Raw genomic sequence first — 12,545 nt, forward strand, 5'->3', positions numbered from 1 at the left:
AATACGAGATTCTTTCATTAATCCACTATTATCAGATGACATAGGAATCAGATCAGGACGATCAAAGATGCTGCGAGCCAATGGATGACTATGGAGGAGGACATTAGACAGGAGTTTATCCAATTCTTTAGATCCTGATAGATGGAGCCGCTGGGTGGAAGTGGGACCACCTTTTTCCCTCGGGTGGTGGTCTCGGAGGAGCAGAACAGGTGTCTGGTGGAGGATGGTTTCTTTGAGGAGGTGAGGAGGGCTCTATGGACCATGGCTAAGAATAAAGCCCCTGGTCCGGATGGATTTCCTCCTCTCTTTTTCAGATGATACTTACCGATAGTTCAAACCAAGATGGTTGCTGTGGTACAGGAGTTCTTTGCTATGATTCAGATGTCGGATGCTTGGAAGCAAACTTTCATCGTCCTAATTTTGAAGAAGCCGAATGCCGTAGAGCCTCACCACTTCAGGTTGATTAGCTTGTACACTACTCTTTATAAGATCTGTGCAAAGTTGATGGTGTATAGGATGCAGCACATTCTTCCTCGACTGATCTATCCAGAGCAGGGGGCTTTTGTTGGAGGATGCAGCATCTTCTATAATTTCATGGTGGCCCAGGAGTTTATGCATAACTTTCATCATGCTTCCCTTCATCGAGGGCTCATGGTGATCAAGTTAGATATCGAGCGAGCTCATGATCGTATGAGTTGAGATTTCTTGGAGAGGACCTTGATGGAGTTTGGCTTCCACCCCACTTGGATCAGCTGGATTTTGGTCAGTACTTGGAGCCCTTCCTTTGCCATATTGCTTAATGGGATGCCATCGGGCTTCTTCTACTCCGGAGTCGGACTGCACTAGGGTTGTCCTCTATCTCTTTATCTTTTCATTAGCTATGCTGACACTCTGTCGTGAGCTATTCGTGCTGTGGCCCAAAGATTAGTCTTAGATCCTTATCTGCCAGCATCCGATGCCCATTCGATCTTGTATATCCTTTTTGCAATGATTGTTTGTTGCTTGGCCGAGCTTTTGCTTGAAATGCATTTGGCTTTCGAAGGATCTTAGAGGAGTATTGTGCGATGTTGGGCCAGAGAGCCAATCTCCTCAAATTGATGGTGATTTTTAGTTTGAGGACCCCATCTTAGATGCGGATCATGATCCAGGATATTCTAGGGATCGGTGGGCATAGTGGGATCTTGCTGTATCTAGGTGTTTTGATTATCGGATATAGGATGAGGAGGACGGAGTGTGTGGATATTAATCGGACGATCAGAGAGTGGCTGGAGGGATGGCAGGGCCGAGCACTGTCCATGATGGGGCATGTCACTTTGGTAAGGTCTATTCTGACTTCTATTCCTATTTATTTACTTTCTCATGCGGCTCTCCCTCAAGTCATGGTGGCGAGACTGGGGCAGTATTTTCGAAGCTTTCTTTGGGGTTTTCATTCGGGAGGAGGGGGTGGAGTCCACTTGCTTGCTTGAGACGTGGTTTGTCAACCTTGATAGAAGGGTGGCCTTGGCATCTATGAGGATGGATGCTATGAGAGTGGCAGATCTTCGCTGCTTAAATGGTGGGGGGTGGGATCATGTGATTGTGCAGCAACTATTTGGTGGGCAGCTGGGGAATTGGGTGCTGTCCCTTACAACTCTCATTTTTGATAGTTTAGACGTCAGGGTTTGGGGCCACTCTTGTATTGCGAGGATCGTGACAGCTGGTCTTTACCAAATCTATCGAAGTGAAGCAAGGAGACACAGGGAGCTTGGATGGATCTAGAGAATAGGAGTACATCTAAGGATGAGTCTAATCCTTTGGAAGATAGCCCGTCGACTTCCGACCAAAATCTTTCTTCGGGATCGAGGTATGGATATCTAGCTAGAATGCCCCTACTGTCTGGCCGAGGAGGAGACCATGGAGCATGATAAGTACCACAAATATATTAATAATAAGCATCAAAACATATACTAATTGATCTTTATTCTTGAAAAATTGATGCTTCTTCATATCTTTTGCAGGAAAGATGCTCGCCCTTACAAAAAGCATGATTTGCAGGCTTAAAGGAAGCAGATTGGACCCAAAACAGAGACTAAAGGAAAGTCGATAGCAGAAGGACCCAGCAAAAAAAAAAAGAAATGGAAAAAAAGGGCCGCGTGGTCTACTGCACGGTGCATGGACCAACAGCCGTACGGTCCATGCGCGGTGCACGGGAATAGGAGTTCTTGGTGTTTATCGTGGTGTATAGGGGTTTAAGTGGGTCCTGGCGAGCGGATGTGGGCGAGCGGGCGCGTGTTGGCGAGTGGGTTTTGGGTGCAGCCAACGGACGGACATCTGGGTGAGTGCATGGGCACGATCTTCATGCGAGTGTGGGAGTTGAGATGCAGCTTGGTCCGAGCAAGAGGTGGTTCAAATGTACTGGGATGCAGGAGCAGTTTTCATGTGGATGGTGTTCGAGTACAAGGCCTGGGACGCGTTGAAAATAGAGAGACTTCAAAGTTGTAAAAATAAAAAATATTTACTCTCTTCTATTAATCTCATATTGCCTAGCCAAATAAGTCTTCTTCCTCCTAGCATCTATAAATAAAGCTCAACCCTCTACCTAAAAAGATCATAGAATAAAGCCTCTTCTTCAGCATTGGAGCAAGAAGGAGGATGAAGGAAGCGATGGCGAGCGAAATCCACATCATGCACGACTAGAAGTTCAAGTCTTCGGAGGAGTAGAATAAATCTTTAAATTTCAGTCTTGTATTTTATTTTAAATATTTTTTTTATATTTATCTTTGATGCAATTAGAAAAACTTGTAAGTTTTTTTTTTATCAATAAATATTATATTTGCTTTCAAGTTCTTGTGCTTCATGCTTATATAGTTAATCTTTGAATATCTTATGCGTTCATAGGGATGGATCATGATCGGAGGATACAGGTCCATGCTCCAGCAAAATAAGCGATCTTAAGGATTTACTCATATATTTTTTTGTCTTCTTTTTAAGATCTTCTATGATTCAAGTTCGAATAATTTATACTATAGGGAGACGGCTTGTGATCAGGAGAATACATTTATACTCAGATGAGATAAATTATGATCAAACTTGATAAAAAAGTATCTTAATTAATTATTATGATTACTTCAAAAGAAAATATTAAGACTATAATTAAAGATGAAATCGAAATTTTGAAACTTTCATTATCATATATTTTGCTCCATTTTTATTTCTTAATTAATTTTATTCTTCAACCATCAATATCTTCCAAAAAACAAATTTTTCCTAAAAGCTTTTTTACTTCTCTTAATTTTTTATTTTGTTGAACTAACTTAATCTTCTGATCCCCATGGATTCGACACCCGACTTATGCTATTCTATCCAATAATTGAATCAGAGTTAATTTTTATCTTTGATCGCTCTAGCGACAAGAGCGCATCAGAGTATACTCTTTTCAGATGCCCAAGGGCGACAGTAGTCTGATCCTTGGCTAAGGTGGACTTGTGGATTGCTCAGGTAGAAGACTCTACTCAGGTGTTTTTGGAGTTTCTGTAGAGTAGCACTGAAAGTGATCAGACCAGGATGGCAGGGGTTCGTGCAGCCTACCTGGCTCTTCATATTTGGTTGGCCAAAAACAGTCTTGTCTTCGACTCCAGTCAATCTTCAGCGAGGATGATCTTTGAGAGAGCATCAGTTATGGCAGCAGAGATCATCAATGTGACTGCTAGGTGTTCGAAGATCTGAAGCTCCAACCTTACTTGTGTAGCGACCCATAGGATATTCATTTCTTAAGAGCCCCTTCCTCCAATGTACTTGAAAGTCAATTTCGATGGGAGTGTCAGAGATAGGTATAGTGGGGCTGATTTTGTCATTTGTGGATCTGGCTTTGTTTTTGTAGCGTCAGGGGTTACCATTTTCGGGAACCCTCAGTCTTTGAGGCCGAGCTCCGCACTGCTTGGGTAGGAATTATCTATGCCAGGTGATTTCTGAGGGCGACCCAACTCATGGTGGAGGGTGACTCTGCCACAGTGGTTGCTTGGCTGCAGAGATGTATTCCGACTGGAAGCTCCTACTCCCTTTTGTATGATGCCGCGAGATTGTTAGAAGGATGCAATGCGCTGATTATCAGGCATGTCTTCCATGAGGTGAATTTGATGGTTGATTGGATGGCGTCTTTTATAGCAAAACACACGGGAGAAACCTATGGACTATGCTTATCCCAAGGCAGCTTCGGGGTATTTTGTTTTCTGACTCTCTTGATTGTATTCATTCTAATTGTATTATTTATCATTTATGAAAAATGCTGTTATGTAAAATTAATACTTTAACTAAGTGCTAATGATTAATACAATATATCATTAATTCTAATTCTATTTTTTAATGTCATAATATGATACAACTTGTAGCTATTATATTATTAATGCTAATTATTATCTCATTGAAAAATATGGTTGGTTTTACATATGGATTTGATCTGGATTTCTAAGTATTTCAAACTGAATCCAAACTAATATAGAACTGATGGAATATTTTTTTCATAACCCCCATTAAATCTAATGATAAATTTATTTACTTTAATATTTGCTTTAATTTATCATTTTAAGTTTATGTGCGTGGGTTGCTGATGATGTCTACACACTGTTAAATCATTTTTTCTTGCATAACATGTTTAAAAATAATTTTACATAACTTTTTGTGTTTTTTGGTGTGTGTTTGAATGCTCTTAACTTGAATTAACCTGAAGAACCCAATGGGATTGATAAAATAAACCCTAGACTCAATCTGTGATTTGGGGTATGTTAATCCCTACCCATTTGCAGACCATACAAGTATGCATAAATTAATCATCTTGCATGACTAAATGTGGAACAGTTACACAAATTCACATTTTTGCCAAAAGAACTTCATCGAGTGGCACCCACCAACATGAAAGAGACCTTTCACATTTAAAAACTGTAGCTAATGACAGGCGATTAGGAATAATTACATGGATCGCTATGACATGCATAAAGGATCAAATTAATCTGGAATTCACTTGAATCCCAAAAAGCAAAGCAGAAATCCAATGTAATCAAAGTGATAGATAGATCTCATCAACTGCAGCTTTCTTTCATTCCATGGTGGATATCTGAAACTAAATTCAATCAGGAAGGTTCTTCCAGCAACTGCTTTACCATGGCTGAAAATGTCGAAAGAGAACTTGCCATGGTATTGCCCAAAACCACTTTGTCCAACTCCTCCAAATGGTATTGTTTCCAATAGGTACTACAAAAATAAGGGTCACTTGTTAGTTTGCAAGTTGGACTCATAAGACTGGAAAATTTGAGCACGGCTGTTTGATATGTTCTAAAATCTGTAACCCTTCGAGTGCATTTAACAATTGCTGCAGGTTTCCAAAGGTGTATGAACGTAGGACATCAATCAAAGACCTAAAAGAAGTTTACTGATATAAAACGTGAGAAGCAGCAACATAGTTTACATGTAAAAACACTGTATTAAGTGTGGAGATGAAAGGTAGAAAAGTTTTTAGAGAATAGCAAGAGAGTACTTGTATGATGGCATCATTAAAAACAACTGCTCCGGAAGATGTTTCTGCAATGATTCGGCGTTTCAACTTTTCATCATTAGTGAAGCCATAGATAACAAGAGGTTTTGGCCTTGCTCTTATAAATTCGATGCTCTCCTCAATCTTCTTTAACTACAAAATAGGAAACATGAGTGTGAAAAATACACGTTCTTGCTTAACTGGAAAACAAGAAAGTAATGCAAATCGGAGAGATTTCTCACCGTGATGATCGGGAGCAATGGGCCAAATATCTCTTCAGTCATGATTTCAGCATCAAGTGGGGGATCTATCAATATAGTTGGCTCAATGGACCTACAGGCATTGCATGATTGATCAGTACACGATTACATGATCTAGTTCCGGAGGCAGAAGACCGAGGATCAGCTGGAATCAAAGGGAAGAATGCAACAATAAGAATGGATGTTTGGGAAGTTACAATTTCTCAGAATCTAGCGAGCCACCATGCACAATTGAAGCTGCAACAGATGGATCTTTTAGAAGATTGCTCAGTCTTTCAAAGTTTTGCCTGTTAATGATCCTAGAAATGTAGTCAGGTCTTACAAAGAACCTCCTGATTGTTTCCTTCAGTAAATCAACCTAAGACAAACAAGGAAAAGGCAGGGGAAGAATATCTCAGCTTATTACAGGACCAGCTACAGTTAGGAACCAAAACATTGGAATAGCACATGTATAGATTGGGAATTTATCAAGCAGCAGAAGCAATATTAACAGTAGAATTCAAAACGCAGTGCTTCCTGACTGATGCTTACCAAAATGGGAGCAAATTTCTCTTCCACAAGAAGATAATCAATTGCTATGCAGGTTTGCCCACTGCAAGGTCCCCATTTTCCTCCGACTACTCGTTCAACAGCCATCTGCATGAGGGGAGAACAACATTAGCACTGTTTCTCAGTCCAAGCTCAACAAAGAAAAATATAGAGGTAGTTCCCTTCAAACGCACACCGTAAGGCATAAGTTACAGACTGGTAAAGTGATGGCCATCAAAGAAAAGAAAAGGCAATATGCTATGTGTATCAGTACTGTTGAGTCCACGACCTTTTAGATCCACAATGGGATAAAAATATAATAACAACAGACAAACTATTTGTGAATGATATGTGTACACCATGAATGTTGGGTCCTAGCCTCCAACTAGTACTATTTTCATCAGCATGAATTTTTCATTTTGTGTTCGTGGGCATCAAATCATCTCTTCCAAACATTGGTATCATTAGTGGAGACACATTGACACTACAACCTTCAACAATGACACCCCTTCATCTATTTATGCATCTATGTCATTCCAAAAGGATGCCTTTCATGTAATTGCTCCATGTGAGATGGAACAAGGTTTACCATGCCAGTGTATATTGCCCTATACTAGGTGCACCATACCATACTGGTATAGAACCAATACTCAGTACAAGGTATTGGTATGCCAAACCAACCCCAAAGAGGTATACCGATAGTGTCATAACATGGTACACGAATAGGATTCGGTACCGAGATTGAAAACCTTGAGATGGAATATTGTAAGTATGTTTCGTATAATGCTTTGCATCTTAGCTATCATAAAAAGATGTCTTGCTTCAACCTATATTGACATCTCTATAAATGGGTAAATCATGGTTGAACCCCTAGTTAGGGTTTTAGAAAGGGGGTGCATGTCTCATCCTACATGTAATGTTATTATAGGGACTGGATTATATATTATACAAGTTAATGCTATGCTTTTTTGGTTTTGTAGATGTTTTGTAGATGTAGGTATCTGTTTTTTTTTCTTGGTTTTCCCTTTTTTATTTGATGAAATTATGTCGATCATATACATATTATAGAACTACTTGTGATCAACTTGCCTTGCATTAAAATATAATACCTTTCTATCTCTTGAGCTTGATAGTGAATCAAAAATGGCGGGGCACTTTCCCCCCAATTCCAGAACAACTGGTGTTAGATGCTTTGCAGCTGCAGTCATGACAATGCGTCCAACCCGTGGGCTCCCTAGATATATTTGAACAAAAGTAAGTATTCTATAAGAAGTTGAAAGGAGCAATTAATATTTATTTTTGAGGAAAATAAACACAAGTGCTAGATAATGCACCACAAGTGCTAGATAATTCATTTGAATAAAATTAGCACCACGAGTGCTAGATAATTTATTTGAATAAAATTAAGTGTTCTGTCAGAAGTTGATAGGAGCAACTAATATTTATTTTTGAGGAAAATAAACACAAGTGCTAGATAATGCACTACGAAATTATGAGTCAACTTTAGCAGGTGTCACATGATAAATGTCAAAAATATTAAATACTCTAACCACTTGGTTTGAACTCTAATTCATGTGTAATGGGTTGACTATGCATTTGTGTTTCATAAATGTAAAATGGATCTTGTATGATTTGCTTCCTACTTTCACTCCATCAATTTGAAGCAAAGAGAGACCCTGTAACAGTGATTAAAATGGGGCCTATGGATCCTAGTATGTTACAGTGTGAGTCAAGCAGCTGTTGCTTCCAATATGCCAAAAAATCATTAAATATGTTAAACATCTGGCATGTAGTTTAGATGGCTTGAACTTGCCAGTGAAAAAGATCTTATCCCATTTGTGCTCCAAGAGTTGCTCTCCAACATCTGGACCACCTTCAATGACCTTTATGGCTTTATTGTCCAAATACTTGGAAATATTGTTTGCCAGAAAATTTGAAGATGCAGGAGCAAGTTCTGAAGGCTTTAGAACTACTGCATTTCCAGCTGATATGGCTCCAATTAATGGCTCCAAGGACAGTCCTACATAAAACAGTCATGCGAGTAGTTAATAATAGTAAGAGAAATGGTTAGTTTCACTTGCTATGTGATGATTGTTATTAGAAGAATATGTGGATTTGCTACTTCGAGTACATCATACCAGCATGACAGGGAAAGGCCAAAATAGTAACAAGTGAAAGAAGATCTTCCTAAATTGAAATGTATAAGGCATTGAAACTTCTGAGTTCTAACAAGGAAGCAGTTCTATTGTCTCCCTCGTAGATAATATTGGAAATGGCATTACAATGGAGACAATAAAGAAAGAATAAATTAATAAGTAAATGAATCACAATGAAATGCAGAGCCTTTTTTCTTTTGAAAATTTTTCACATGAGATTTCATCTGTGCCCCCAGGGAATAGTTGTAGTAGGGCCTCCTTTGAAATAGATTGCTAATATGATGGGCCAACAAATTCATTGATTTTCTTGGTAGCAACACTAAAAACTTTGAAATGTTAAGCTTCGAAAGAATTGAGAGAGAGGATATTCATATCTTATATATCTGCATTAAAATATTCACGAAGGCATGCATATAGTGGATAATTAGTTGGACAGCTGCCTCCTAATCTGACAAAATTCATGGGACATTTTATGATGTTATGTGGGACTTTGACACCTTTTATACATAAATATTGGAAATTGACGTGCAATGGTGGTGAGAGCTAGCTTAATGCGTTCAAGTGCTCAGGATACAATTAAGTATCCAAGCATCTATCATGCCAAAAAGATCCAATCATTTGTCTCATTGGCAGACATACGATCACAATTGTGCACCCTCGGATATATTTCAAGGCTTCTCCAAGTTTAAACTGCATATTGCATGTCGCAAGAGAGGCTAACCAGGAGGCTACTTTGTAAGACCAACAAGAGACATGACATCATCCTTCCGAAACTTCTGATGAAGAACAATGGCTGGGAATACATTCTACATGTAAAAAATAGGGATATCATATTGGTTGTATTGTTGTAGTCATCTCTATTTCCCTTGGAGCCTTCTTGATTTTGTAAGGCCCCATGAATCAAGAGTCTGGATTTTCGCAACTTTAAATCATACTTCAATTCAACCTACTAAATTACTAATTCTCCCTTCTCTTAATATGATCCTTAATTCGAAACTCTTAGATCAAATCACTAACCTTAAGCCTCATCTATGCTAAGCAATCCCCTCAGTTTAACAAGAGGCCTCACATTCAGAGACTAAAAAAAAGATCACATGCCAAAAGTTAGCTAAAAATTCGACCCATGGCTTCTATTTTTAGTAGAATCGTTATAAATTAGGTCTTGTACCCATGAACCAAGTTTCCCTTAAACCATTTTTTGTCAGTGGTCCCCAACTCAACAAAATGGTAAAGTCACTCATGGTTCTAGCAAGGACCTAGGTTCAAATCCCATGATCATTAAGGTTTTTGAGGCATTAGGAATATTGAATGAATGTCTACTGCCCTTTTGTAGCCTAGAATCTGTGGGCCTCTTCTATAATTAAGGCTGCAAATGGATCGGATTGATCCATGATCCGACCTGATCCAACCCGGTTAGACCCGACCCAGACCCATTTAAAAGACCCATGGACCCGGGTCAGGTTAAAAAATTAGACCCGTTCCCTTTTTCGAGTCGGGTCTGGATTTTCTGAATTTGGACCCAACCCGATCTGACTCAATCCGTGGAGACTTTTGGGTTAATTTGGATCTTAAGATGCATGACCCGACTCGATCCGGACCCAAACATAGGATCTGAACCCAGTTAGAGTGACTCACCCAAATAGAGGTTTGAGCTTGGGCCAAAATTTTTCAAACCCTTCGGTCTTCTCCATCTGATTCTCAAACTAAAAATCTCCAAAACTAAAAATTTTTCAAACTCTTTAGTTCTTTTATTCTGACTGTTGTAACATCTATAACAACTCAAAGAGGAAAGATTGGATGGATTTATGATAATTTAAATGAAGAACATTTCGATTACTTCTTCTGACTTCTTACTGGGCTCAGTATTTTAAACCTTCTGGTTTATGTTTACTGTGCCGTGAAGTACAAAAGCAAGAGGGCTTCTTGAATTCCAATTCATTTTGTTGACTTTAAAAAATTTTAGAACATGCTCTAATGTACACAGATGTTGTGTCATTTACAGCATATGCAGTCTCATTTTTAATCATGTACAAGTATTCCTCTTGTATGATATTTTAGGTTGGGATAATTATATCACTATATAAAATTGACTTCTGAAATCTTTTCTATTCACAAAAACCGCTTGTTTCCCTCTGCTATCCAATACAATTAATTATTAGAAGTTATAGTTGGAAGATTGGAAGAAAACAAAAGAAAAAAAGGCCTTTCTTAGTTGTCATCCAACATTAGTATTCATTGATGGTAGGTTTCAAATAAATTAAATCCGTGATCCGATCTGATCCGAATCGGATCCGCATTTCATGGATTGGGGTCAGGTTATATATGGACTTAATCCGATCCGAATGATCCAATGGGTCAATAAATTCGATCATGGACCAGACTAGATCCGACCCGATTTTTTATCGGGATGGGTATGAGTCCAATATCAAGACCCGATCAAGAAATCGGGTCGGGTCGGGATCAGGACCCAATCCAACCCGACCCGACCCATTTGCAGGCCTATCTATAATAAACAAATCTTGGTCTCCTAGAGTCACCAATAACCATACCTAGCTTATACTTACCCATAGTATACCATAGTAACTCATAGATTTAACTCACTCGGAACAACCACTCAACAACTTTGATCCTTTAAAATTATGGAACCTCAAACTATCCCTTGAGATCTCATCAATTAGCTAGCCCCAAAAGTGCTTCACCAAATTAGCCCATATCAAGTCCATTTATGATCCTGCGTAAGGTGGAAATGTCTCAATAAAGGAGAGGAGAGCGTCTTGGCGGAAGTGTTCTTAGTTTTGAGCGTCTTGGGGGAGCGTCTTAATAAAAGCACAATGCTTTTAGATGGATTCAGTCTCTCAATAAAGGAGAGGAGAGCGTCTTCTTTGTTTTATATATTTATGTTCCTGAGGAATGAATTTTTGGATCTTTGTTCTGTAGTAATATTCTTTTTCTAATAAATTTGGGGGAAGTGTTCTCCCACTTCCTCTGTTTCACCTCAACACACACAAAAAAGAAGAAGAAGAAGAAGAAGAAGAAGAAGAAGAAGAAGAAAGAAAGAAAGAAAGAAAAAAAAAAAAGAAAAAGAAAAGAAAAGCAAAAGAAAAAGAATATTAGGATCTTTCCACTAGTTTTTTCGATGGCATATGATGGATATAGAGGTAGACCTCCTTCTAGCTTTTCAGATTGTCACCATTTCTACCAACACTCAAAAAGACAACACCCAAGATGAGAACTTTGTACCCACCTATTGGGAAATTCCAACATGAGAATATGAGCACAACGCCAAGCGGCTCCGGCAACACCTCCGCACTTGTTGGAAACGCTACCATTGGCACGACAGCCTATAACCGCTCAAAGGCAAAAAAAAAAAAAAAAAAAATTACGTTCTTATTTTCAGATTCGACAAAGAAAATAAATAAAAGCTGACCAAAGAAGAGAATAATTTGCCTTCGTTGGAGCCATCCATCTCTTCACATTCTTTATTGCGTGGTTCAACGATTTGATGGAAGACCCCACCTACAAGAAAAAAAGAAAGGGATGAAAAAAAAAAACAAAGAAGAAAGAAAAAGAGAGGAGAAGCATCCATATAAATTTGATCAAAAAGTTTTTTCAAGTTCTTGGGTGACCTCATGTAGATAGGCTTCGGCCTGGTGCTTGCCGAGATCCGCCTTGAGAACCCGGAAGATGCCCTCTTCCTCTTTGTGGAGGATGTCTGACAGGGCTCTCAGCTGAGACTGCCTCCAGGAAAGGCTTCTCGTCCTCCCGCTCTCGAAACTTCCTCTCAACTCTGCCAAAACTCCTTCCAACTCCATTCTTTCCTCGTTGATTTGCTCAGACTCTTTGCTCCTTGGCCTTGGTATTAATAGCAGTTTCACTTCTCACAGATTCATTGAGATTACAATGCCGGCATCATCATCAACTATTATTATTTGTGACGTTACAACGGTGCGTTTCGTCGTGAAGCCTCCAGCATTTAATTCCCTGAAAATGGAGCAGCAATTATCCGTTAATGACCCATTCAAAGTGCCCAACGACTCGTGAAAGGACCTGGTAACCCTGGAAACGAGTCAATTGTGCTAACCCAGGTTGGGCTTA

General features: G+C 39.1%; 1 protein-coding gene across 2 annotated transcripts; it reads right to left on the reverse strand.

Annotated features, from left to right (window-relative positions):
* Positions 1–4,873: 4,873 nt before the first annotated feature.
* On the reverse strand, positions 4,874–12,298 carry LOC105043499 (aldehyde dehydrogenase family 3 member F1). 2 transcript variants are annotated; one of them, XM_010921063.3, is made up of 10 exons: positions 12,077–12,298; positions 11,898–11,966; positions 11,695–11,791; positions 8,108–8,314; positions 7,404–7,528; positions 6,298–6,402; positions 5,964–6,124; positions 5,749–5,839; positions 5,510–5,659; positions 4,874–5,226 (listed from the first exon to the last, which is right to left on the reverse strand). In XM_010921063.3, exons 1-10 carry the CDS (start codon positions 12,260–12,262, stop codon positions 4,993–4,995), a joined length of 1,425 nt encoding a protein of 474 aa, XP_010919365.2. In that variant the 5' UTR covers positions 12,263–12,298; the 3' UTR covers positions 4,874–4,992. The 2 variants fall into 2 exon arrangements, with proteins under 2 accessions (XP_010919365.2, XP_073111885.1); XM_073255784.1 differs by having other exon boundaries at positions 7,404–7,524; positions 8,104–8,314; positions 12,077–12,295.
* Between the last annotated feature and the right edge of the window lie 247 nt (positions 12,299–12,545).

Source organism: Elaeis guineensis, chromosome 4 (assembly GCF_000442705.2).
Source record: "Elaeis guineensis isolate ETL-2024a chromosome 4, EG11, whole genome shotgun sequence".
In the NCBI taxonomy this organism is placed as follows: domain Eukaryota; kingdom Viridiplantae; phylum Streptophyta; class Magnoliopsida; order Arecales; family Arecaceae; genus Elaeis; species Elaeis guineensis.

Coding starts and splice junctions, on each gene's coding strand:
- LOC105043499 (XM_010921063.3), bottom strand. CDS start 12,262: ATGGAGTTGGAAGGAGTTTTGGCAGAGTTGAGAGGAAGTTTCGAGAGC. Junction 11,792..11,897: donor GATGGATGGCTCCAACGAAG/GCAAATTATTCT, acceptor GAGCGGTTATAG/GCTGTCGTGCCAATGGTAGC. Junction 7,529..8,107: donor GGATAAGATCTTTTTCACTG/GCAAGTTCAAGC, acceptor AAATATATCTAG/GGAGCCCACGGGTTGGACGC.